The 27,984-nt window shown below is 37.5% G+C and overlaps 1 protein-coding gene across 1 annotated transcript in view; it reads left to right on the forward strand.

Moving 5' to 3' along the window:
• Window positions 1–27,984, forward strand: part of DCC (DCC netrin 1 receptor) — a 946,816-nt gene that overhangs the window by 146,280 nt on the left and 772,552 nt on the right. The window contains exon 3 of the mRNA XM_068562459.1: window positions 1,063–1,383. Coding sequence (XP_068418560.1) covers window positions 1,063–1,383 — 321 coding nt within the window. The remainder of the gene's footprint in view (window positions 1–1,062; window positions 1,384–27,984) is intronic.

Here is a 27,984-nt window from a genome sequence, read left to right on the forward strand (position 1 = left end):
TTCTGTTGATTTCTTATGTTCATAGATGTTTATGAAAAAAAATCCAACTATAATATTCACCTAGACTTCCTGGCTCGTGAGCAACATTTGGATGGAAATTGAGACACATCAGGGGTTTGTGACTTTAGGTGGTAGCTTTATTGACTTGCTTCTGCAAGTGGCATCTCTTACCTATTTAAAACCCACCTGAGCTTTGTTCTAAATAACTTGTCCCACCCAGTTTGGAGCTGGTTTTTTGTTATTGTTGTTAATGAAATACTGTCTCTGAGTGGATTTTTTTTTTTAATTTATTGGATACTAAAATCAGAATGCAGAGATAGAAATAGCCCCCTAAATCTTAGCTACCACACTACTAACCATGGCTACTTTATTTTATTTATTTATTTAAAAAATATATTTATTTATTTTTGGCTGCATTGGGTCTTTGTTGCTGTGCGTGGGCTTTCTCTAGTTGCGGCAATCGGGGGCTACTCTTTGTTGCGGTCCATGGCCTTCTCATTGTGGTGGTTCTCTTCTTGCGGAGCACAGGCTCTAGGCGCATGGGCTTCAGCAGTTGTGGCATGCGGGCTCAGTAGTAGTGTCTCGTGGGCTGTAGAGTGCAGGCTCAGTAGTTGTGGCGCACAGGCTTAGTTGCTCCGCGGCATGTGGGATCTTCCCGGACCGGGGCTTGAACTCGTGTCCCCTGCATTGACGGGCGGATTCTTAACCACTGTGCCACCAGGGAAGTCCCACCGTGGCTACTTTGGAAAATAGTAGTCTATTCTGTCTAAATTTTCAAGTGTTGATTGATATGTGATGGTGGCCATGCCTAGATTTCTATAAATTCTTAATTTTTTATATTATTACTTTTGGGACCAGTAGTTTCATTAATTGTGGTTACCTCAGTTGGACACTTTTTCACTTCTTTAACACAACATCCTTGATTTTAAGTTTCATTTAGCCTTGGACATTATTCAAAGCCCCCAGGTGTTTTGAAAAAGTTTTGTGAAGAAAAGGCAAGGGATTGACTCCTGAGATCTATTTGAATAAGTGAACATATTTCCCTGTACTTTCATGTTCCAGGTTTCCAGATTAAGTCTTTCACATCACTGCGCTTCCTGTCGGAACCTTCTGATGCCGTCACGATGCGGGGAGGAAATGTCCTCCTGAACTGCTCTGCAGAGTCCGACCGAGGAGCTCCAGTTATCAAGTGGAAGAAAGATGGCATCCACCTTGCCTTGGGGATGGACGAAAGGAAGCAGCAACTTCCAAATGGCTCTCTGTTGATACAAAACATACTTCACTCCAGGCACCATAAGCCAGATGAGGGACTCTACCAATGTGAGGCATCTTTAGGAGATTCTGGGTCAATTATTAGTCGGACAGCAAAAGTTGCAGTGGCAGGTAAGTGGATTTTTGCTTCTCCTCCTCTTCCTTCTCCATCTCTTCTTCGACTCCTTTTTTTCTTTCTTTTTGAGATTAAAAAAACAGACTAATTTTTGCAAAAACAATGTATATTTTTAAGAAAAAGGAAAAAATGTAAAAACATGTATGTTTATTTCCTCATAGTCTTGATTGACTTTTTGCTTAAATTAGCTTGGAAAACAATAGAAGAATCTCAACAATTAACATAACATTATGAGATTTTCCAAAACAAAATTTGGTTCAAGTTGATCCACTACTTATGTGTAAGGAAGGAGTTTTCATTAATAGAAAAATATTAGAAAAATAATTTCCTAATTAATTCCATTTTACATCACTAATGATGAAAATTTGCAGTGTGTGTGTGTGTGTGTGTGTGTGTGCGCTTGTTTATTTGTTTGGGTTTTTTTTTTTTTTTTTGCCTTTAGAGTAGTGGATTTTATTTTAATTATAATGGCTACAACATATAAATCTCTAAATGAAAAATAAAACTTTGAATAGTGCTTCCAAATATCTTTATGCTTGGTAATGTATTGACTCAATAACCGAATAATAAGATGAAAAGTTTTTCTTTTTATATATATTTTGAAGTGGTGCAGACCCTGAAAGAAACAGTTCTTAATGTTCTGGAATCCATGGATATTGCTCTTTTTGCCCCACTTATTTTGGTTAGAGGGTAGCTCATGATTATTTCTTTTCAGAGTTAGACCTGTAGGAAGAGGAATTAAATTTTACTCATTTCTATAATGATTCAGCTAAAAGTTGGGCTTTGACTTTGTTTTTTCGTTTCTTGTTGTTGTTGAATTTTGATATTGGACACAAAACAAGGCAAATGGATCCAACCTGAAATAAATTTAGGCCTTCAAATAGGTAAACAGGTTTGAAGGGCTCCTTTCAAACCTAATCTTCAGTTCTATCCACTTGAGTGAATAGGCCATAATGTAGTCATTTGATATGGGTTTCCTTTCCCAGGGTCCATGTAGTCTGTATACAGGAAGACTGACGAGAATGCGGACTCATTTTCAGCAATGACATATACTAGGACAATCAGGCAGGACCACCACCACACCTTGTACTCTTCTAGTGAAGATGCGATAAGGTTGAAATCTGAAAAAAGGGATTTTGTCAGATTATGATATAAAAAATTAGATCTCATAGATAAGCAATCAGTCCATAAATTCAACTTCCTGCCACTTTTTTATGGCTTCTTTTCCTCACTAAGGACTCTCTTTCATATTTCAGTTAAACCAGACTATTCTGGAGCAAAGATGTCCTGGCGATACAGTGGTCAGCCATCTTGGTTTAACCTGGACTGACCTGTTTTAGCACTTGGAAATACTGGTCCTGAGAACCCCTCAGTCCCACGTAAAACTAGAATAGTTGGTCAACCTACCTAGTGGAACCCTCCACCTTCTCTAGCAACGCTAGACTGAAGCATGGGTGCAGAGCGTCTTCTTCACTCAGGACACACGTGAGGTGGCATCCTGATCAGGAAAACCAAGGCTATCAGCCACCTGGGATCTCTGAGTGATGGGTGTCTGAAATCTGATTGACGAGCGTAAAGTGTAGAGAGAACTGAAAGTCTATGTTAACGATGATTGATTAAAAAAGAAAAGTGGAGCAAGTGTTGACGGTTGAGGTAAAAACTGCTTTCCTGGAATGCTCCAAATGAAGCAGAAAGGGTACAGTTTGATTTCCCGCATTTGAGAATTTCTGGACGCTCACATCCCATCCGTCAGTTGCCCACAATACGACGTAGCTCTGCCGATGTGAGTGAATCAGGCTGGTACTTTGATGCCTGTTCCAAAAGGCACACACATACGTGTGCTGTTAATGAAAATGTCCTGATTAGTTGTGGTTTCTGTTTCCTGTGATCTAGATTCACTTTTACATGCTCTGTTTCAATGGTGAGATGAAGAATAATCCCTTCCCTGTGAGATATTAAAATAAAGTGGCTTCTTCTTTTGACATTCGTATTCTGTACAAGGATAGGCTGGCAGATCCAGTCACTGAGTTACAATTTAATATTAGATTGTATCATTTCAAGGCAATGAGTCTTATTCACAGCCTTTTAAACACTTACCTTGCTGTTTGGCAACACAGCATATGTCAGTGTTATGTCTGTTGAGGTTAAGATTGCCAAACCACTGGAATGCACAAGGGGCATATATCTTCCCTGTAATAAAGACCGCGGGCCTGATTTAATCTCATTTTTAAAGCATTAGCGGTCAGTAAACCAGTCACTCCTAAAAGGTAACAGGCAGCTTTTCTTTGGATGAGAAAAAAAAAAATCTGTTCTCTACCCTCAGGTGATGTGTAGAGCTCATTTAATAGAATGCTTCTCTTCCATTTTTGATTTCTCAAAGTGTCTTGATAAAAAGAAATGTGGCAAATGAAATCGGTCCTTAATCAGTCAGCTTATTTCATGCAATGATCTTGCCATACACCATTCATTCTATTTTCTAAGAACTCCTCAAGTGCTCTCTAAGCCCCGAGTACATGCTTAGCTGGAGAGGGAGAGAGAGTAGGAAAGAGAAATGAGGGGCTACCAGCCCATTCAACATCTTGTTAAAAATCTCAGTGTAACAGGCTACCGACTGTCAGTATTTCTGGGAATTGTGAGTTCTATCAATAAGGAACACCTGGGCTATTAAATCTCTCTTTGAAAGCAATTTGGCCAGTACTGGCTGAAACTTGGGAATTGCATTTGTATCCAATTAGCTCTAATCTAAAATGGTGCAGTATTTCTCTGCCTTGTGTACCTCTATTTAGCATTTCTAGATGGAGAACAGCTTGAAGAGAGAAGCAGAGCCAGACTTTGTTTATATAACTTCTCCTACCACCCTCTCCACTCAGTACCTAGAAAATCATCAGACATGTTTAGTAGTTTTTCAGTAGATATTTGTTTTACCAATGAAGATGTGGGGCTTTCTGCCATCTATGGAGAGTTTCTGGCCAATGTTATTTTCTTCCTTCTCCTCCTCATCCACTTCTTCATTATTGACCTTGATGTGATTAGTTAAATGTACCTATGTGTGTCCCTACTCTTGATGGGCAGAGTTGGAATAATTTGATTTATATCTCAATAGTCTACAAATTAATTAACTATTAGAAGATGGACTGTGCTGGAATATTCATGTGCTACTTGAAAAAAATAAAAGGCATGTGTCAGTTCCTTATTTCTTCGCATAACATCAAGATGAGTTTGCATCTGGCCAAGCACGTCTTCCCTATGCCAGATGTCACCAGCTATCTGAGCCTGTATTCTCTTCCGTAAAACAGACATAATAATAATCTACCTCCTAAGGCTGTGCTGGCTTTCAAATAACATCTAGGATGTAAAGCCGTAGTGCAGAGTAGATTCTTATTCAATAGCAGCAGTAGTATAAATAGACTTAATAATGGTTATTGTGTTATTACAATTATTACTACTAGGAAATGACAACTTTCAATATTCCCATGTGGTGGTACAAAAAATTTGAGGGGGGAAGGAGATAAATATAGGCTGCAAATCCTGAGCCATAAATATTATCGTCCTAGATCAGATATCTGCCTTGCAATCCATAATTACAAACTGGCAAGACTGAGTTGAGTTTTCAAATGGTTGAATCTCTGCAGTTTGTTGGCCAGCAATGCCAAAATCAGTTTAACTACAAAATTCATTTTTCAAAAGTTGATCTATTTTGTCAGTGGAGCCAATATAATTTGTACTGGGTCTAGATCAAGCAATAACTGCTGTCATTTTGGAAAAAAGATGCTGGGCAATCTTCTCAACCAAGCCTCCTTGATACCCTTCCAACTGAAAAAGATTCACCTATGCTGGGTCCACAGGAGTTAGTCGGTCTAGATTGGGAGTTTAAATAATGCTGATGTGTAAGAAAACCAGATCACTACAGAGCTCCTCCGAATAATCATGAAAGAGTCATCTTATTCATTTTCCCAGATTACACCACCACCACAGATCCACCATCCAACACACCCACCTACCCACATGACTACTTGCCCATCTACTTCTCCTGCAGGGCTTTGAGAAGCCCAGTTGGAACCTAAGTGCTTCCTCTGCTTGTATTCACACTCTTGGGGATGGAAGGCGACCAGCCTCTCCTCCTTCATGTAAAGCAACACTGACTGCAGGATACATTATAGAGCATTTGTGTCCAGGTAGATTCTCTTTGTTGTTGTTAATTTTAAGCATTTATGTCTTGAATATTAAAACCATTGACTTGCTTTATTTTATAGTCCTTTGCTCTTTGCACAGTATATTCATACACATTATCTCATAAGGCTCAAAAAAGCCCTGTGATATAGATACCCAAAATGACAGAGAACAAACTGAAAAGAGGTAGTGGCTTTCTACAGGCAGAGACTAGAACTCAGATTGTCTGGCGCACACTTATTCCCTTATCATTTTGCTTCTCAGTCTAAGGTCTAGGTTTAAGGATACTGCGAATAGTTTCCCACTCAGTCATTTATTTTTAATCAGTGAAACTCTCCAAAATATAAACTAAGGGGAAAATAATAGTAGATTTCTTTTATGCATTTATTGCCTTGAAAATATCAACTTCTTATGGGTATAGGGGTTCAGAAGAGGCCTCCCCAAGATGTGCTACTTTGGTATGTGGATTATTTTGCGCTAAAAGCACTGGAGATCCTATGGGCTCGAGAGAAACTACTGTCTGTCCCTTAACAACCTAGAAGAATTTAAATTGGGGATTTTTCCCAGAAAAAGTTATTGCCAGAGATACATTTTATCTAAGTGGCCCCATCTGTATGGCAGGACAAATATCTAATTACTAAATGTCTGCTCTTCTTCATATTGTCCTGTGAATGACCCTCCTGTTCTGGGAAGCCCCGGCCTGTATCCCACTCCTCAGCTTAGGACAGCATATATACCTCGTTTTGGTTTTCTGTCTCTGAACCTCTCACATATGTGGGTTCTCTTACACTCTCATGTATGTGGGATTCCTGTACGTATGAAATTAAATGTGGTATTCTGTTAATCTGTCTTATGTCAATTTAACTCTTAGACCAGTCAGAAGAACCTAGAAGGGTAAAGGAAAGATTTTTCCTTCCCAACATGGGGAAACACTATGATTTGGATGTTTTCTTCTAAGATAAGATTTTGCTAGCACAGCTATGCATTAAATAATGACACAAGATCAGTCTCTCCTGAAATGTGGAGAGCATGTGATTTTTAAAATAAGCTTATAAATAGTCTTTCTAGGGGCAAGATTTTGGTTATCTTTTATCTTTGTAAGTGGTTTTATAATTCAGGTCGAATTTGCATTTTTTTTTTTTTTTTCTGTTTCTTGAAAATCAAGAAAATAAAAGGCCAACTAAAGTGCATTTACTTGTGTTGTTATTTCATTCAGGAGCATATTTTTCTACTTCCTTATTACAATAGATGTTTCAAGATGCAAATTGTAGCACTCTGCTTTTAAATAACACAGGCATTATAATTAAAATTCCCCTGAGTTTAAAAAAAAAAATAATTAGTTACTTGAGGAGCAGTTTCAATGAATTCCCTTCCAGAATGCCTCCAATTTAAATGAGTTATGAAATAATTAGTGAAAGCATATTATGATGAGAGAAGCTGGAATTGCTTCAGCAGAATGGAGCATTTTGTGAAATGATAACCTGACCTTTACGTTTTTACTTAAAAGGAAACAGAAAAAGGAGCTTGTCTTAAGAGAAGGGAGAATAAACTGCATTGCCTCGGGCCACTCAAATGTTATGGAAAGGAAATAGCAAGAAAAAATGCTCATATTCCTTTCCTCTACAAGAACAAATATAAGAATCTTGCCTAGAAGGTCAAGTTCATCCAGTGAAGCAGTTTGGAAAATGTATCCCAGTGCCCTTGAATGCTCTCAGAATTCTCTTTTGGGGAAGGTTCAGTTACAGAGCAAAGTTTTACATTTTATACTGAGAGGGATATTGTTTATTTTCAGACGGTGAGCAGTAAACTCCATTGTTCTGACTCCATAATTCTTAATGGTCTTAATTATCTTCATTTAGCTAAGTGTTCTTTTGTTTTGTGGTTAAAACGTGAGAAAGAAAGAAAATTTAAGGAAAGATTGTGGTGTTATAAGCAATTGTTGTATGTGTGCTAATCTTATAATTTTCTTTTAGTTTTATTGCCAAATAAAACTGGGATAATCACCAATATTGCCCGGTGCCTACTCACCCACACACTCCCACACCCTCAACTTAAATAATGGCATTTTAAAGAGTAGGTTTTTAGTTGCCTCCTTCCTAAGTCAATTAACTCTGCAGTAAAATTAAAATAGAAATATATTCCTGAATAAAATATGCAGAGTAGAAAGACATCTTCTACATTATAAAAATTACAAAAGAAAACTTGACAGGGCTTTTTATAGTAGAAACATCAACAAAATAACTTTAAAAAATCTTCCAACCTTTCACTGCCTTTTCTTTGTCATGAATTCTAATTCATGTGACAGTGGAAACAGCTAATTATTCATTCTAAAATTCAGTATCTTAAGAGCACTGTTCTTTTATTCAACTGTTAAGCTAGCTACAGTGTGATTTTTGCTGGTGCTGTAATAAAAATGAAGGGGTAATATCTAAAATAGTAATACTATTTAGTAATACTAATAGTAAAATAGTACTGTGGTAGTATTTTAACCAAAAACTCTTTTGAATTCTAGAAGACCCCCTTGGAATACAAGAGATTTTTTTTTGTTTTCTGGGGTTTTTTTTTTTTTATAAATGTCAGGCTAACAAGGACTTATTAAATCAGAGGAAGTAAAGTAGATAGATCAGGTGGTATAACTGTAAATCTCTGATAAAATTATGATTGATAATAAATTTAATAGAGCATTTTACTTTTATGAACCTATCACTGATACTGATTTTTTTCTATTGCGTTTTTTATGTCCATGCTAAAATTTATTATTTAAATTTAGTAAAGATCTACAACTTAAGATATTTATACTAGATACAAGTTTTTCTACAAAGTAAGGAGATATTCAAACTTAGGAATGTTCTAGAAACTAAGTTAGTTAGAAGAAATCATGGAAAATCTCAGTGTATATAGTCCCTAAATTATCTTAAACTTTTCTTGTCAGGATCCATATTTAAAGATGAGAGTACTGAATACCATCAGTGAAAACATCTCCCTTTAAGAAGGTATTGCTTTTTAATAGTCTACTTTTATAAGCTATATCTATATATTCTATAATAAGCAGTCTAATCCACTGGTCATTTCTCCTATAATTGTTAAATATGTCTATTATTCGGTAGAGATGAGAATTAGAATAAGTCAGTAAGTTGATTTCTAGTGACTAGGCAGCCATTGGAATATAAGAAGGAGCCACATATTCTTAATGTAGCAAATAACTTGTTTTGGACCTTGAATTATGAGTTTAGCATGTAACAACAACAATAAAACAATGATAAATACTTTTGATAGCAAATAAATAATCACAGTAAATCCCAAAACCCAAATATATCTACTCATTTCACAATATACTGGGAATATATATATATATATATATACACACACACACACACACACATATATATACACATATACATATGCACACACATACTAAAATAGTACAATATGATATAGTATCTTCAAAGCTGCCACTCTCAGAGCTACAGCTGAAAGTTCTTTGGAGACTTTCTATTAAAAGACAAAACCTATTGCCTTAGTCCCAGAGGTCAGAGTGTTTTAAACTGAAAGGCAGATTGGGAAAACTTCCCAAAGCATCTGAGAAGCAGCCCTTTTTTTGTGAGAAGCAACACATAATTCAGACAGGTCCTTAACTGGGACTTGTCTCTACATGCCACTCAGGTACAGAGGCACCTGCTCTGACTGGGCCATATAGAGCTGCGGGGTTGTGATATTGTGATTCATAAGGAGAAATTTATATTTGGTCTTTATCCCATTAATGGCACAGAGTTTCTAAAGCCTTCTGAATTTCCTAAGTGACTAGAGAGATAAAGGTGTCTTTTGTTATGTGAATGAGGTGACTTCTGAACCCCATCTAAGGATAGGGGCTCGTTGCCAGGGGAACCAATCCTGCCAATGATGAGAAGGCTGGAACTTTCAGTCTTACCCCCATGAGCTCTGGTAGGGGAGAGGGTCTGGAGGTTGAATCGATCACTGATGTCCATGATTTAATCAATCCTGCCTAGGTAATGAAGCCTCCGTAAAAATCCAAAAGGAGAAGGTTCCAAGAGAGTCTAGGCTGGTGAACAGGTGAAGGTGCTGGGCTAATGGTGCCTTTGGTCTCATGGGTTCCACACCCTTTCCCCATACCTTGCCATGTGCATCTCTTCCATCTGGCTGTTTCTGAGTTATGTCCTTTTATAATAAATAAGCTGGTGATCTAGTAAGTAAAATGTTTCTCTAAGTTCTATGAACCACTCTAGCAAATTAATTGAGCCCAGGGAGGAGGTCATTAGGAACCTCTGGTTTATAGCCAGTTGGTCAGAAGCACAGGTAACAACCTGGGCTCGTGACTGGCATCTGAAGTGGACGGACAGGGAGACAGTCTTGTAGGACCGAACCCATAACCTGTGGAATCTGATGCTGTCTCCAGGCAGATAGATAGGTGTCAGAATCGAGTTGAATTGTAAGGACACCCATTGATGTCCAGATAAATGCTGGTGGTGTGGGAAATCACCTTCACACACACGCATTGGAATTAGGTGCAGGAACCCAAAAGAGCTGCTCTAACTTCTAGAGGATGATGAAGTCCGACGGTTATATGCCTAATTCGGAATCTAGTGAGCTCAGGTCAGTGTGATTGCATGTAAATAAATCAATAGATATTGGTACAGGGAGGGGATGTGTGTGTGTAAGAGAGTCTGTATTCTATCATCTCCCATCAGGTTCTTTAAACAATTGAATTTACACTGTCTACATTCTAACCTAGGTTACCCAGAGATATTTAGACATAAATACAGAGCATGCACATACACCCTTCCATTTAGATGAATCTTCTTGGCTAAGCCTCTATGTCCTGTTAGAAAACAAAATTCAGCTGAGTAAATTTAAAGATCTAATTGGTTTTACTAAATGATTCATGAATCAAGCAACATTCCATCTAGCAGATAGGAGCTCCAAGGAGCTGAACAAAATAAAAGGCTTTATAGGCAGAAGCAGAGGAAAAAGGAAATTTCTAGCAAAGAGTGGATTGTTTCAGGCAAGGTTGTCTTCCTTTGGAGGAAGTTGGGGTCTTTTAGGCAGATTATCTTACTAGTGCTGACCAAGTAATTCAGACTGACTTGTTAAATGTGTGTGGCTTAGCACAAGAGACTCCATTTTGGGCCTGTTTCTTGTTTTTTGCTGTTGTTGTCTTCTTTAAAATTAGTTTTAAATCTCTTGATGAACAGCACAGTCATAAAATCTGTTTGATTTATAATCCCTCTAATTTATTGTTCTGTTATACACATTGCTACAAATTTTATTTTATAAAAAATATATTTATCCTTTTTATTGTAACCCAAAGCTTTACTACCCTTAAAAGGACTGTTCATGAGGTTTCATTTGCTGAGATTTTTTTACCTGGAACATTTCACCAACTAGGAATCTATTTAAGAAAATGTTTTAAAGATTAATAAAGCCTATATAGCTTCAACATTAAGTTTCAGTGCTGGTTGATTTTATTGGATTGAATTTTTGTGGTTCCTCTTGCAAAGAGAAAATTTTTCCAAAGGCTGGAACATGACGTAAAAAATAATTAGTGTTTCTTTGATCTAAGCATTGTTTCCAGGGGCATCCTTTGGGTCCCACAGTGCATTGGGTACTTTATGAGCGAACGTGTGGCTATTTCTCTAAGGTTATTTCCAGTTGAGTGTCAGTTCAGGAGGTGCCTTGGTTTGGAAGATGTAGTTGCAGATAAAGTAAATGTCCCCTTTAATCCTCCTCACCCCAAACACATACATATTGTATAGATGTGGGATTTTTTTGTTTTGATTAAGAAATCGTTCACATACCATGAAATTAACCCTTTGAAAGTATGTAATTCACTCATTATTAGTATATTCATCACTACTTTCTAACCCTAGAATATTTTTATCATTTCCATTCCCCTCTCCCCTCAGACCCTGGCAACCACTAACCTACTGTCTGTCTCCATTGTTTGTTTTTAACATAAACAAGATTATCTGATTATCCTTTAAATAGTCTGTCACTTGTTTTTTCACTTAATGATATAGCTTAACATTTTTCTATATTTGTTCTTACAGATCAGCCTCATATTTTTTAATTCTCCATAGTATTTTTTGGTTTACCATTTGTATATTGATAGATATTTGGTTTGTTTCTATTTTTTTCACTTTTGTTAATAGTGCTCTTATGTATAGTCTTGTATTTAGTGGATACTCTTTTGTGCATATTTTTGACAAGTTGTCTAGGATGTGTACCTAGTAATGTAATCTCTGAGTCAAAGATTATCAGCATTTTAATAGATACTGTAGATTCAAGAACATTCTGTCAGCCTGGACCTAAACATCAGAGGTCAGCATTTGTTTTACTGCCACTGACTGAGCAAGTAGAACTGGCTTCTCCTTAGCTTGTAAATACCACTGAAATCTATTGCTTACTCCAATGAGTAGTGGTGACTTAACACTGTTAATTAACAGTTACAAGTGTTTGCCTTACTTAAAAAAAACCAAAAAATAGAGACTCTTATATACAACATTATAGAAGAATACATCTCATCTGAGTCCTAGGATTTCCCTGTGCTGATAGGTGTCTCTTCTGCTTTGTGTGAAAGGAGTCTTCTAGTAGGTGTCATTTCATGAAAATGACATGGGGTTGGGGCCTCTTTTAGGTCCAAAATGGCATTTGGTTGTATCAGTGCACCACAGAAAAACGGGAACTCTTTCTGGGGGCCTAAAGACCCTTCAGAGTCTGGCCCCTGCCTGTGCCTTTAGCCCAATCTATAATCCTGTCCACACTCTTCCCTTCAGTTTTTATAGCAGTTTCCTAAACATGCATATTCTGGTGCTCATGGCTTTGCATACTTTATTCTGTATGTCTCCCTTTCTCAACCATTATGCCCACTCTTGCACTTTTTTTTTTTTTTTTTTTTTTTTAAATGAGACTGGATTCATGCAGTCCATCTTTAGGAATCTTGACCTGGTCCCTCAGGCTAGGAAAGTCTCCGTCCTCCTTGTACTCACAGTAAACTGGGCTTCCCCCCATTATAGCATGGAACATGTCACACTATGTCCTTATGAAATACACACACACACAGACATACACACAACTCCTCCACTGGTCAATGACTTCATGAAGACAGATCATGTTATATCTTCTCAACTTCTCTAGGTGGGCAAACTCTTTAGAACCTGGTTAGTTATATGGCATAGCATGGTAGTCAGATGCATGAGCTTCAGAGCCAGACAGACTTTGGATCCTATCTCTATCCATTCACTAGTTTTGTGAACTTGGGCTCTCTGTGGAAATGTTCTGGGCCTACTTTTCTGTTCTTAAAATGGGCCTGCCTTATAAGGTTGCTGTGAAGATAATCAAGAAGTGCTTAGACTTACTAAGGGCCTAATGAATGAAGTTTTATAAGAAATAGAGAATGGCAGTACTCTTGAAGATTCCTTAAATACCCTGCAGCAAATGGGAAGAGAGAAACCCCATGAAGAAGGCCTCTTTTCCTGTGTGGGATGCATGTCTGCATGCTCTGTGACTATCTGACCTGTTTCTCATCCAGGGTCTTGCTTTCCCACATCCAGATGAGCTCTGTGTAAACATGTAAGGTTATATGTGCCTGTTTAAAGCTCTTAGTACCAATACTTTGGGGTTGATATTCCTTCCTGGAGTAAAATAATGACTACACTGGAAAGTACTTGGATAATACTCATGGTTTTGATTTTGTTCTTTGGTGATATCAGAACACAACATCTCTTAATTGTCACTTAGCAAAAATCTGAAGTAAAGTTTATCGTGGAAACTTGAAGGGCTTTCTCTGGACCAGCAAACTTCGGGACCCTTCTTTCTCCTTCTGGGAGGGCATATGAACTGCAGACTGACTGTTACCCTCATTGGTCTTTAACCTTTCATAAAAGTAAATGATCATTAGAGATATAAAAATATTACTTGGGTTAAGAGATTCTTGTTAATGATATGACTTGGATTCACAGTTGTGTTTTCACATAAATCTTGATTATTTGTAACTGACTTGGAAAACTATCTCCCATTTTATGTTTGTTGTCTACTTATATTCAGAAATGCAAGCAGTCATCTTATTTTGCCAGAGGATTGGAATTTGTTTCCTCCAAATACTAAGCTATCATTTCGAAGTCTTTTTCCCTCAGAATTTGTGTACTGGACAAATGTTTCTCTTTAAAAAAGGCTTTTTGAAATGCTCGTGGAAAATATTTAAGTGATCGGCATCATTTATGTTGCCTTTGTAGCTACGTAAATAATTTCAGCCCTTTCCCCGTCAGAACTCTCACAACTTAACATGCCTTCAGAAAGTGTGAATAAGATGACACGATAATGCTGCCCCAATATGCATTTCAGTGCTTTGGAAAGGAAATGCGAGCGCAAAGCTGAGAATATGTGTGTTCAGCCTGGTAACAATAAAAAGGATGTTTATCAATGAAATAGCACCACAAATGGTGCCACACTTTGGAAGAGGAAAGCAATTTGGTGAAGTGAAAGATGTTAAATGTTTTAATTTTCTTCTATGCTAGTAAAATCTTGTAAAACAAGGTGACATATTAAATTTTCTATCCTATAGCGGCTCCAAGAGCCTGTCAACATTATAAACTCTATTTTCAGAGCTTTATAACTTGGCTTTAAGAATTCACTCTGGCCTGACATTTGGAGTGCAAGGTCTTACCTGGGGAACATGTGTTTCACATGTTTTAAAAATTATGAGTTTATCCACTTTTCAGCTTATAATGAGTAACCTTTTCATACTTTTGCACTTGGCCTTCTGTACCTCATAAATCGGAGGCAGAAGGCTTACATGTGGTAGGTCACCGATGGGGGAAACATATCTACAAATGTCATCAACAGAGGTCAGGGCTGCTGATTTTCATTACTGAGACTCACTGTCGTACTAGTCACTCAGTCCATCATATACAAAGCAGAAAGAGCTCTATCACATTGCCCTCACCATTTTAGACTCTGACAGATCTCTACAGAGAAGACTCTGATTGGAGAATTCTTAGTTCCCAGTCTGTTTATTTCAATATTTGTATTAGTTTGTGGATGATGTTAACACCTTTTCTTAAAGCTTCCCAACATTCATTCTAATCTTGTTGGTTTGCTATTAAGTCTTCTTTGTGGTTGTGTGTGTTTTCCCTTTCTATCATATTTAGCACTCAGTAGGGTTTCAGTTAATATATAATAATACAGATACCATTTTTACACTTTGGAATATCTACAGTTAAATCTCCTAAAGAATTGCTGTTTGGAAGGTAACTCGAAAAGAGGGAGGGAAGAAAGGACAAGGAAGCAGCGGAAGAGAAAAAGACATGTTGTCATTTGGTATCTGGCTTTGAAATGTCTTGAGGACTGATGACTTAGTATGGCTTCCCCAAAAGAACAAACACGGGCCATCTAGAAAAATGTGGAATGCCCTCCATATAAGGCATGGTACCAAGACTTCAGTTCTAGGTTGTTTCAGGAGATTTCTAGGAAATCACACTTCCCGACATATGTTAGCATTATTCCACTCATCTAATTGCAGTATATTTTCATACAGCTGTCAAATTCAGGTTAAAATGTGACAAGCACCCAGGGTATAATCCCAACACTTGTTTCCATTGTATGAGGACCAAAACTTTTGTGCCAGTTTCCTGAAAATATTTATATTCCTCACAACCACTCGCTATGCATGTCCCTCAGGAGGAGACTAAGAGACAGATGGTCTAAATAATTTGCTAATGAATGTCCAAGGCTGGTTTAGAACCCAGGTCTTGCAGACCCCAAAACCATATTCTTTTCTCTAAGTCATCATGCCTTTCTTTATGTGTACAAAGACATCTGTTTCTATTTGCATTTTTCTGTCAGAACCATGCTATGCCTAACCCTATAAATGACTTACATTTTTCCAGTGAAAAATGTTAAGATATGAAGCCTGGACCTCCAAATCTAAAAGAAAAAAAAAAAAAATGAAGGATCAAATGACTCTTCAGTGGTCAAAGTTTAAACCAGGAATCTGCTTTGCTCTGCAATTTCTCTCTTATCTCACAGTTAACTCTGTCCTGTTCTTCTCTTTAGTTCCATTGCACTGGATGGAACTGCATCCATCAAGTCATCTAAGATGGAAATCTGGGTGATGGAATTTCTCTCTCTCTCACCTACAACATTCTTGTCCAATAACTAGTCATGTCCAGTCTCAAAGAAACATATATTTTTTTCTTTTGAATAGACTTACTTTTCAGGGCACTTTTAAGTTTATAGCAAAATTGAGGAGAAGGTACAGAGTTCCCATTACCCCCATTTCTCCTCACACACATAGCCTCCCCCCCGCTATTAACATCCCACATCAGAGCAGCACGTTTGTTACAATTGATGAGGCTACACTGACACATCATTATTACCCCAAACCCATAGTTTACCTTGGAGTTCGCTCTTGGTATTGTACATTCTGTTGGTTTTGACAAATGTATAGTGAAATGTATAACCCCTGACAACCACTCATCTCTTACAGTCTCCTTAGTTTTGCTTCTTCCAGAAGAGTATATTTGGAATTGTATAGTATGTAGCCTTTTCAGTTTGGCTTCTTTCACTTAATATGCATCTAAGTTTCCTCCATGTCTTTTCATGACTTAATAGCTGTTCCTTTTTAGCACTGAATGATACTCCGCTTTCTGGATGTACCACAGGTTACTTATCCATTCACCTACTAAAGGACATCTTGGTTGCTTCCAAGTTTTAGCAATTATGAATAAAGCTGCTGTAAACATCCATGTGCAGGTTTTTGGGTGTACATGAATTTTCAATTTATTTGGGTAAATACCAAAGAATGTGATTGCTAGACTGTATGGTAAACGTATATTTAGTTTTGTAAGAACCTGCCAGACTATCTTCCAAAGTGATTGTACCATTTTGCATTCCCGCTAGCAATGAATGAGTTTCCTTTTGCTCCACATCCTTGTTGACATTTGGTGTGGTCAGTTTTCTCTATTCTGGCTAGTCTAATAGGTGTGTAGTGGCATCTCATTGTTGTTTTAATTTGCAGTTACCCAATGATATATGATGATGAACATCTTTCATGTGGCTATTTGCCATCTGTTTATCATCTTTGGTGAGAAGTCTGTTCAGATTTTTTACTCATTTTTTAACTGGGTTGTTCTTTTCCTTATTGTTGAGTTTCCGGAGTTCTTTATGCATTTTGGATACCAGTCCTTTATCAGATTAGTGTTTTGCAAACATTTTGTCCCAGTTTGTGGTCTTCTCATTCTCTTGACAATGGCTCTCACGAGTAGTTTTTAACTTTAATGAAGCCCAGCTTATCAGTTATTCCTTTCATGGATCATTCCTTTAGGGTTGTATCTAAAAAGTCATCACCATATTCAAGGTCATTTAGATTTTCTCCTATGTTATTATCTAGGGGTTTTCTAATTTCGTGTTTGACTTTTAGGTCTGTGATCTATTTTGAGTTGATTTTTGTGAAGGATGTAAGATATGTGTAGATTCTTTTTTAATAAATTAATTAATTAATTTATTTATTTATGGCTGTGTTGGGTCTTCGTTTCTGTGCAAGGGCTTTCTCTAGTTGAGGCAAGCGGGGGCCACTCTTCATTGCGGTGCGCGGGCCTTTCACTGTGGGGGCCTCTCTTGTTGCGGGGCACAGGCTCCAGATGCGCAGGCTCAGTAGTTGTGGCACACGGGCTTAGTTGCTCCGTGGCATGTGGGATCTTCCCAGACCAGGGCTCGAACCTGTGTCCCCTGCATTGGCAGGCAGATTCTCAACCACTGCACCACCAGGGAAGCCCTTTTTTTTTAAAATGTAGATATGCAGTGTGTTCCAGCACCATTTGTTAAAAAGACAATGATTTCTCCATAATTTTGCCTTTACACCTTTCTCAAAGATCCGTTGACTCAATCTACAACTGTTTATTTTTTGTTGGGTTTATTTCTTTCCATGTCTACTGGAACCATCCAAACAGAAGCTTCTGTCATCTCTTGACTGCATCTCCTACAAAAGTCTACTAATTAGCTTTTAATCTATTTTATACACAGAGGCCAAAGTTGTCTTTGAAAGGTATTTGAAGTTGTTCAGTGGATCCCACTGTTTTTAAGACCCAATCTAATGTTCTCAATGACTTAAAAGTCCTGCCTAATCTGACTTCTTCCTTCCATCCCTTTATCCCCTTTCCCTCTCCTTCCCTCACAGCCAAGTCCATTCCCATCTGTGTCCTTGGGATGCCCCCAGCCACACTAGTCATTCTCACTTCCTTGAGCAAGCCACGCCCCCTCCCACATCAAGACTTGAAACATGGCATAATCTCCTTCAAACCCTTATCCCAGTTCCTTCCAGTTAGCTCGTTTCTATTCATTCTTCAGAACCTTGTTTGGATGTCACTTTTTCTGGGATATCTGTTGATTTTTTAGGTCTTAGTGCTAGCTGCTATCCCAGCACCATGCCTTAAATCTCCTTCATAACAATTGCTGATTATACTTTTGTTATTATTTTTTAGCACCTGCCTGTCCCACTACAATGGAAGCTTCCTGACCGAAGTGGGCACCATGTCTGTCATCTTCCCTGATGTATTCACAGTGGGCACAGAGTTACAGTGTCTTAGTGTCCTACCAGGGCTGTGGGCGGTACTGAACTGAAATCATCAGTAATGGGTGTGAACAGAACTGCAGTGGAGGGGAGCTAAGGGTTAAGCCTCTGATTACTGGAGCCTAGGACTCTTCTGTTTATCTGGGAGTCAAGTAATCAAATCACGAGTCAAAAGACTTTAGTTACCAGTGTATAGGAACAACCCAGAGAGCAGGAATTTGGAGAGTCACAGGATCTTGGATTTGGAAAAGATAAAAGTCTGCACGTAGTAGTCAAGCCTTTTTATAATGATCTTAAACCCAGAGAATTAAAGGATTCAGGTTCATCTTCCTTCCACATCCTTCAAGGCCCCATAGTCCAGAGATCATTTTGATTCCTCACATGCCAAGACGATAGGACAGTTACTGTTCTTGGCCTCTCCTCCCATTGAGCCAACACAGACAAAAATTGTGGCTTTTATCTTTTTTATTTTTAAGTAATAACCTGGTTTCCCTTTCAGAAAGCAGTTTTCAAATGCTTCCCAGTTCACGTTCATGTCTCAGTTGGCCTGATTTATTCGATGTCATTTGGGAGGAACTGAACCCTGGGGTGGGCCAGCATCAGAGCACAGATCTCAAGTGCAAACCTCGAAGCAGGCGTCAGGTGGAGACCATAGGTTTTTTTAAAATGCAATAAAGAAAAATTCTCATTCACATAAAATGAATTCAATATTTAAAATATATGAAGAAACTGATCATTATTTTTCAGTTCTATTCAAGTTTTAAATTATTTTATTCAAATGAAATACGAATATGCCCAAGCCCCTTATTAGCTGGTTTCTCGAAGCACTTTCTCCCTTAGAAAGCCACTAGGCTCCTAACAGAAAAAGGGAGCATAGTCTCACTTTTCTATCCTATACTCCTGGGGTGGACACAGAAGCTGGAAACTTTTTCTGCACAGAAACCTAGTGAGTCAGTGTCCAGAACCCAAGGACATCTGGGGGCATTACCCTCTCACATATATGGGGATATAAATGGAGACATTGTATCAGAGAGATCTCTTAACAAAGTTTTCTCTGTGCTCTTTTATCTGTTTGAGGGAGGTAGGAATTTCTTCAATATCAAAAGCCTTCTGTAGTGTTGAATTATTCTCTCTTGTTACCTCTCTCATATTTTAATTAACCCCTAAGTGCAGTGCTTCTCAAATTTGCTTTGTATCAGAATCTTCTGGAGGAAATTGGTAAGAAATATCAGGCCCAGGCCTTATTCTAGTTCAATGCGGCTGTTTTCTTTATTAGCTCCCCAGGTGATTCTGATATAGAGCTAAGTTTAATATGTATATGGGCTCAAGTTTATGTAGAATGGCACCATACTTTGTTACTCTATGAATTCCCCCTTTTATTTTAGAGTGTAGTTATTTACTCTGTGGTACCTTCTTTTTGCTTACTATAGTTGAATCCTTATTAATTATTAGAAGCTATTAACTATCATATCCTCTCTATTAGATGATATTGTAATGACATACACTTAGGTAGATGGTAATTTTGTCAATTCATGCTGAACACATCTTGGTAAAGGAACTTTACGTTAACAGTTATCCTTTCAAGAATATTCCATTGTACCATGATTTTAAAAAGTCAGTAAACCATGAATATCAGAAGAATAATAGCAGGAGGTTTATAAGTGTGCATTGTGGGGCACCAGCAATTTATTGTTGAGAGAATCTGATTAAATGCCTCTCTGTGGATTACCATGGTTTATGGCATAAGCGATGTGATTGTTAGAGGTTTAATAAGTTTAGAGTTGAAAGTGTTTTCTACTTTTATTTCCTTCCCTCTGGCTGATAGTTAATGTCTAAGGTACTTCATCAGAGAAACTACCATGGGATGTCCTAATAAGAATACTGTAATGCAAAAGGTAAAAACACGTCTCTAGGGTCAATGTCAGAGCTGGCTGTATTCTCTCTTTATAGGGATAAGAGCTCAGATTACACAAAACCCTTCCTTCAGGGAGGTGTTAGTCCAGTAGAACATATGATCCATAATGGTGCTTTTGTTTTTGGGGGGTTTTTTGGTTTTGCTTTTGCTTCTTTGTTTTTCCTTCATGATAAAGACTCAGTGGAAGCTGAAACTCCCCAAGGAGTGATTCAACATCTTATCTCTGATTTCTTGCCTCTAAAGTTTAAATCATTATAATAGAGTATACATCTATCTCTGTCTTGCTTCTCCTGGATATTTTCTGCTTCAGTAGACATCCAAGTGTATGCAAATATTCTCATTGCCAAGAAAATAAACTTTCCAAATTTGTCAGTTGTCTGATACTCAAGGTGCTATCAGCGTAACACCTCAAAGGTGAATTGACTTATCGCTATGAAGATCATGTCGTGATACCTCAAACCTTTTATGCTCTCAGGATAGCATCCCCACCATATCCTCCAGGGGCTGCTGGAAAGAATAAGAGCAACTGGGAAGATCTGGGCAAAAAGAAATTATAATTTCAGGAGTAAACCTTGGATTTAAGGGCACTAGATTCCAGAAAACTGTAACTTCTGTATCAAAGTTTATGCTTTCAGTTAGTCAGACATTTGAAACTAGGATCCTGGCCTTTCAACTTCTAATATTGAAGAGTTTCACCTCACCTGATGAAGATATTATACCCATTTTGTGACCTGAGCAACAGTTAAATTGGTAGCCAAAGGGAACAGATCTTCCTTGCATTTTATATCCTTAACTATGAGTTCCATTTCAAGATGATTTATTCACCAAATATGCTTATTTGTCTCCCCGACATCACTTCAGGCAGGGATAGAAAAAGTTTGTAAGAATCGAAAGCCACAACCCAAATATAATGAAGAAAAAAAGGTGGGGTATGTGTGGACAACAGATTGCAACAGTTTGTAGGAAACAGAAGTCAGATGCAGGGGGAAAGAGATGAAACAAGACTGAAAAGTCTGCAGCCACATAAGGTGCCCTGATGATCATCTCCAGGGGTTAAATGTAATAATTTGTAATCCTCAAGTCGATGTGGGGCCTGGGAGACTGTTCTGGAATAAGAGCCCCAGATGTTTGTAACATTTAGTCAAGTTAGGTCAGCTGTGAGCACTGGTTTTCAAAGAGGGTGGGCCCTAACGAGCTGCATAAGCGTCACCTGGGAGCTTGTTAGACATCCACGTTACTGAGCCTTTCCCTAGACCCCCTGACAGAGGCTCTGGGGGAGGGGCCCAGCGATCTGTGTTTTAACAAGCCCTCCACGTGATTCTGATGCTCACTGAAGTTTAGATCCACTGGCGTCAGGCACATCTAGAGAGGTTGCAGCTCAGGATGGCGCTGCCCTCCCAGGCAGAATCTTGAAGAAGCTTGAACACCAACGAAAACCCCAAGGTAGGAAAGAGAGGACAAAAACGGTGGTGGTGGTGGAGATATTAACAAATTATCCTACCTTTTTCTCTATTTTTGCAGAATACCTAACCAATAGTCATTTCCTAGCTCAAAAAAGGAAGGCTCTTTTTTTTTTTTTTTTTTTTTTTAAATCATGAGTGGACTGTTTGGGAAGGTCTAGAACAGCACAGGGCTCAGAAATTATGTATCTCATACCTTTCCTAGGAAGTTACTTGTAGCCAAGGAGCAAAGAAAAAGGAAAGTCAGTGACCAGCAACAGGTGTGGAACTCGGGGGGGCTGTGCCATGCAAGTTCAGGCTTGGATACTCCTTTAAAGAAAAAAAAAATGATGTTTTGTTCATCATGGATTTTTTTTTTTTTTGCCTTCATTTTGATTTTTTAAAAATATTGCATTATAAAATATTATCTTCAAATTGAGTTTTCTGGTGCCCCGTTACGTTTGTGCCCAAGGTGCCTGCCTCACTAACCTCAGCAGCTCTGGCCTTGATTAGTGTATCACTTTCCTGTGTTTGCTGTAACCTAGTACCATAAACTGGGGGGCTTAAACCAACAGAAAGGTACTCTCTTAAGGTTCTGGAGGCCTGAAGTCTGAAATCACGGTGTCAGCAGGGTTGCATTGTTCTCTGAAGGCTCTAGGGCAGAATCTATTTTTTTTTTGCCTCTTCCAGCTTCTGTCGGCTCCAGACGTGGCTCCAATCTCTGCCTTTGTGGTCACATGGCCTCTTCATTCTGGCTGTCTGCTTCTCTGTATGATGTCTGTCTCAAAACACTCTCTACCTTTGTGTTATAAGGACACTTGTCATTGCATTTAGGGCCTTCCTGGATAATCTGAGGACGATCTCATCTCAAGACACTTAATTCTGTCTACAAAGACCTTATCCATATTTTAAAAAAAGAAGGCAGCATTCGCAGGTTCTGGAGATTAGGAAATGGCCGTATCTTTTTTGAGGGTGGATTAGGGGAGAATTAAGCCCACTACATAGCAAAGAGTGATTGCAAAGTAAGGAAAAGAAAGAAATAACAGTGAAGGAGCGTCCCAGATGGAAACCTGTTGCAGCTGATCTAGAGATCAGCCAGGACAGACTGGGGTAGAAGAGGGTCTAGGAGGCAGATCTCCAGGGAAAAGAGACTTGGTAGATTTGATGTAAGATTGGAAGGAGAAAATGAGATTATAAATACATTTTTTTAAAAAAAAGAAGGAAGGAATGTAAATGCCTAGAAAATTAAAAGGTAGAGCAAACTAGTTTGTAAAAGGAATTGTTATACACTACTTGGCCCATCAGCAAGCAGTATTTACATAATTTTGAAAATGTAAACAGTGTTGAATTACTTTTGGCCTTTTTGAATCTACAGTGCACAACACATTACTGAATATGTCCTGAAAAAGTAAACATATCTATGGCAGAAGGTAGATGATAAAATGGAAAAGAGCGCTAAAAAGCAGTGGTAAAGATAGTAATAGTCTCTTCTTTACAAACTATGAAATCAAGAAGTATTGTCTGTCATTGGAAGAAGAAGAAATAAAGTCATGAGTATTATGTTACTTAAAAGTTTCAGTGGTAACCAATATAGATAGTCCCAATAACAATATATGGGAGGAGGAGGTGGTGGCTTAAGTACTCATCCATCATTGTGAGAAGTCAATAAATAATGTCTAATGCTGATAAATCCAGGACCAACCACACTATTTAGAGCTGTGAAAGAAGTTGCAAGTAGAGGTTTTAAAAGTTCCCAATGGGGAATAAGACTATTGATTTTAATATTAAGCCTTTTCTTTGTTGTTTTAAATGGGCATTTTTTACATCAAAAAATGATAAAATAACCTGTAATGTTTTCTTTTATTCTGTGGTTTCAAAGTGTCTTTAATCATTAGTTAACTTTTAATGAATAGAATTTTTAAAAAATTATTAATTTTAATCTTAGATTGCTTATTTTACTACTTCTCAAACTGTGGATCATTTTTTTTCCCAGTCATTATTTTTTTTTCCTTGACAGGCTGATACTTCATTAAAATGCAATATAATGATTTAATAAAAATAAAGATATAAGTACAAACAATTTTTAAATTCGACTCAATAGACATAAACTTTCTATATCAAAGTTTGATAGAAGTTTCTAAAAGCTTCCTCTCAGTATGTCTACTTGACATGTTGCATACTGGTAACAAAAAGTTTGCAGACTAGGAAAATTTCAAGAGGCATAATTTGAGCAATGACCTAGTTTTATCTTTTTGTTGTTGTTGTTGTTGTTCTTTTCAACTTTCTTTATAAAAAAAAAAAGAAAGAAAGAAAACTTAGTAGTGTTGCTTGTTTCCTGTCTTGCATAAGAAATTCTTCCCTACCCCCAAGGTTGTCGAGATATTTTGTTTTATTATCTTCTAAATGTTTCATAACTTCCACACTTAGGCATTCAATACACTTGACTTGTATATGGTGGAAGATAGAGTTTTGATTTAATTTCTCCTTATCAATATCCCTTTCATTTTTTCCCTTATCAGTTGTCTTTTGCCCATCAGTTGATTGGATTAAACTTTTCCTACTGCTTTGCAGTGCCATATAACATATATCCTGTCAAGTATCAGGGGTCCACTGATGTAGGTTATGATTCTGGACTCTGTATTCTGTGTCAATGTTCTGTATGTCTATTCTTGCATCAGTAACATGTCAGTTTGATTACTGTAGCTTCCTGTTTTGTTCTTTGTTCAAGTGTGTCTTGGCTTTTGTTGGGCCTTTACATTTCCTTAAAATTTTAGTTGACTTTGAAGGTTTCCCCAAGAAAGCTGTTGGGATTTTGATCGTAATTGCATTAAATTATAAATGTTTTAGAAAGGAATCATCTTTACAGTTTACATTTTTACAATTCTGGCGTTTCCAATATTTTAATATTATGTATTTCTCTTTTCATTTTGGTCTTTAAAACTCTGTTTTGAAGTCTATTTAATTATAGAAGTCTTTTGAATCTTTCTGTAGATTTATTCCTAGTACACCATGTATTATTGCTAATATTTTAAATAGTATATTTAATTTTATTTTTCATCTGTTTTTAAATAGAACTCCCTCCCTAGGTAGATAAAATAGATTAGATAGATTAGATAGGTAGAAACAATCCAAGAACCTAGCTCAATTCTTTGTAATTCTAATAAATTAGCTTGACATTCTTTTGAACTTTAGAATTAGAAAATTAATAAAATTCATGGTCATTTGTAAAAATATTATTAAAGCAGATTGTTAGACAATATCTTTCAAAATATATGGTCTATAGAGAGAACTATAAGGAAAGAAGACCCAGCTGATTGAAAGGCTGGGATCCACCAGACTCTGCTATCTGATCTTGATAGATGTAAGTCATTGTAGAGAATTGAATTTTATAGTCGATATTTATCGAATACCTGCTGTATATAAGTACCAGAGTAACCACTGTAAGGGGGTGCCTTCCTTCAAGGAACTCGCATTGTAGCAGGAGGAATGGAAGGAGTGTCTCTAACATTGTATTTATGCAGAAGCCACCAGTTTTATCGTCCACCATTCATTTGTCCTCCAAGCGCCAATATTTTTTCCTCCATTATTGCTCATTTTCTCAAAATGGTATGCAAATTTTATTGGCCTGTAATGAAGTTCAGTAAACATAGGTCTTTGAGAAGAAGGCTTTGTCTCTGCTTGAAATGCAGTCTGCTTTTTTAGCTTTCAGGGCATTGAATTTTATGGATATTCATTTTTTTATAAAGCCCTCATCAATTTGAGACTGATGTTATATCCATCTCTTTATATGGGAAAATAGTACAGAATGCTTGCATTACTTTGTTCTTTAAATACTACCAGGACATAATTAAAAAGCTGGTTAGTTGAAGAGAATGACTTCTCTTATTATTGATTGAATACACAAGGAGAAACTTCAGCAATAAGAAACAATGGATGATTTTTTTAAAGAAAATAATTTCTGAAGGATGAAAAGGCCCATTTTCCCATGAAGACAGTCAAGATAAAATACAATGGAGTAGAAGTAGGAAAGTAAAAGGACCTCTTCAGTTAATGCATTTCCAGAACTAAACACAGGGTGCTTCCTCAACAAAAGGACCTTTATAAATGAGGGTACACACGTTAGAATCTTTTCAAAGGATCCGTATTTAGTTCAACAGGCTCCTTCAGTGCATTTTAAAGGCTTGGAAAGTAATTAGACTCTAGAGACCCAGAGAGGAGGTTGTTTAGTATTATTTTGGAAGTTTTGGTGACACGGGTTAGTTCATAGCATCTGCTTTGAGCTAACCTTCCATGGTTCTGATAGTATTTAGAAATCACGAGGAGAAATTTGAGCTTCTAATTTTTGCTTCCCCCTTTCCTTTGGTTTCAAAGAATTCTCATATCAGCCCTACCCCAAGACTGCTTCTGACCCTGGATGCTCTAGTGTTCCACATCTATTCTTAACACTCTGCTTTGATCCTAACTTGCAGAACTATACCCTCACCCTTTTGTGGCCAAGTACTTTCATTAAATCCCAAATATACAGGCTAGAGTCTGGAGGACAGAGCCCTGAAGGCATAGGTCTTTCTCTGTGTATGTTCTCCACTGCAGCTTCCTGGCTTGCTGACCTCTGGACCTGACCTCTGATAAATGTGAATTCCTAGACCTGGACCACTAACTCTCTTCTGCCTGGCTTTATTTGAGCCTCCCGGCTCCCCTCTAAGTTACCATATGAGATAAATAAACATTGGAAAAATTTTGATTTTATCCCCAATACTCTGTTAAGAGAGAAGTCAATTTCAGAGAGAAGTAAATTTCCGAACAGTTTAGGGGAATTTATGTCCCATTATGCTCTCCTATAAACATTTTGATTTTAAAACCTGACACTCTACCTAGAAGAATTGCGTGACGGGATTGCCTAGGAAGGTAAATCATCACTGTTTTATTACATCACATGATACTGGTGAAAGGCTTAAATGTCTTTGGACAGATGGTACCCTGTGATTTTCAAGGAAGCTAGAAACAAGACCATACTGATTCACAGTGTTCTGATGTTTCTAAAAATATGTTGCATGTCAGAATGAAAATAGACCTACACTACAGATACTTTCAGAGAATAAGCATAGCTTTAGAGTCTATTTTACATTTAAGTGAAGAATGAAAATTATGCAGGAAATTCCATTTATATAGGCTGTCAATTTACATGAGTTGGACATCCCTACTTGTTCCTCTGACAACTGCCCTAGAAAATAGTTTTACGCCTCTTTAAACTCTGAGTACAATAAGCATGTGTTTATCCAGAGCCCCAAATAATTTTTCACTCTGCTTCTACTTTTACAACACAAAGTATGTAAAAATGCTGTTACTTCTCACAGGGCAGCTTTGTTTTAGTCTCAGTATCCTCAGGCATATATGATAAAAATTACTGTTAATAATGTGACTTGAGGCCTGACAAGATCCTATAATCCTTTCTGAATCTTTATAAAAAGTAAGTTGTGTGCAGTGTCATTTGAAAGTGTATTTTATTGTATTATCAGTAAAAGGCACGCTCATGTTCAAAAGATGTTCTTGATACAAACCTGGCTCTCAGGCAGTTATTAAACAGTCACTTAACTATAGTCCTCTAAATACAGGACTTTACTGAAATTCATTATAGATTCTATTTTACTTTACCTTCTAGGGTAATGGTTTTTTTTGTTTGTTTGTTTTTTAAGTAAATTAGTATCGGGCTATGGCAAAGACTTGGCTAATTTTTCTCTCCTGGCTGGAAGAAGTAGCAGGCTAGGGTTTGGCTGGTTCAGAGAGATCTCAGAAGAACTTTGTAAGTACAGTGAACAGTGCTGTCTTTTGAAGAAATTCCAAATCCCTTCTGAATCGGAAGGAAGCTACTCTAGTTGGTCAAGGGTTTGTGTGAGTCCTTGAGCCTTTTTATGCTGGGAGAAAAAAATGAAACAGGTGAGGAATAGCGAGGGAAGATAAAAGAAAAGAGGAGGAAGTGAGGAGGAATGGCTTCTTTAAAGTCAAAAACCACGGATATGAAGTTTTTTGTTAATGTTTGAAATAAAACAGGAACGGCTATTACAAACGCATATGAAATGACCTTGTGTGTTGTGAAGCTTAATAAATACAGACAAATTTCTAAAGCTCTTGAAATCAGAAACCCGCTGCCCCGTGCCTACTTGGTACCTAAATTCATCTGTAAACATTCAGCAGAACGCAGGTCCTCGATCTTAGAATCTATGTAGTAGGTTATGCTTCTCTGCATTACATGGCAACAGATAGTAGTGGTTTGATATTTGGAAAATCTTGGAGCAGTAAACTCCTCACTTTATAGAAAAAGAAAATCTGAAACTTCATCAAAAGTAAAATAGTACTTTTTGTTTTGTGGTATGGCGTATTTTTGTTCCCGGGCGTGCATGTAACAAGAAAGCACGAAGATGAGAAGGCAAAGGAAAGGGACTTGCTCATGTGACTTGCTCAGTCTTGCACAGCTACTAATTGGGCAAAATTA

Source organism: Eschrichtius robustus, chromosome 14 (assembly GCF_028021215.1).
Source record: "Eschrichtius robustus isolate mEscRob2 chromosome 14, mEscRob2.pri, whole genome shotgun sequence".
Lineage (NCBI taxonomy): Eukaryota > Metazoa > Chordata > Mammalia > Artiodactyla > Eschrichtiidae > Eschrichtius > Eschrichtius robustus.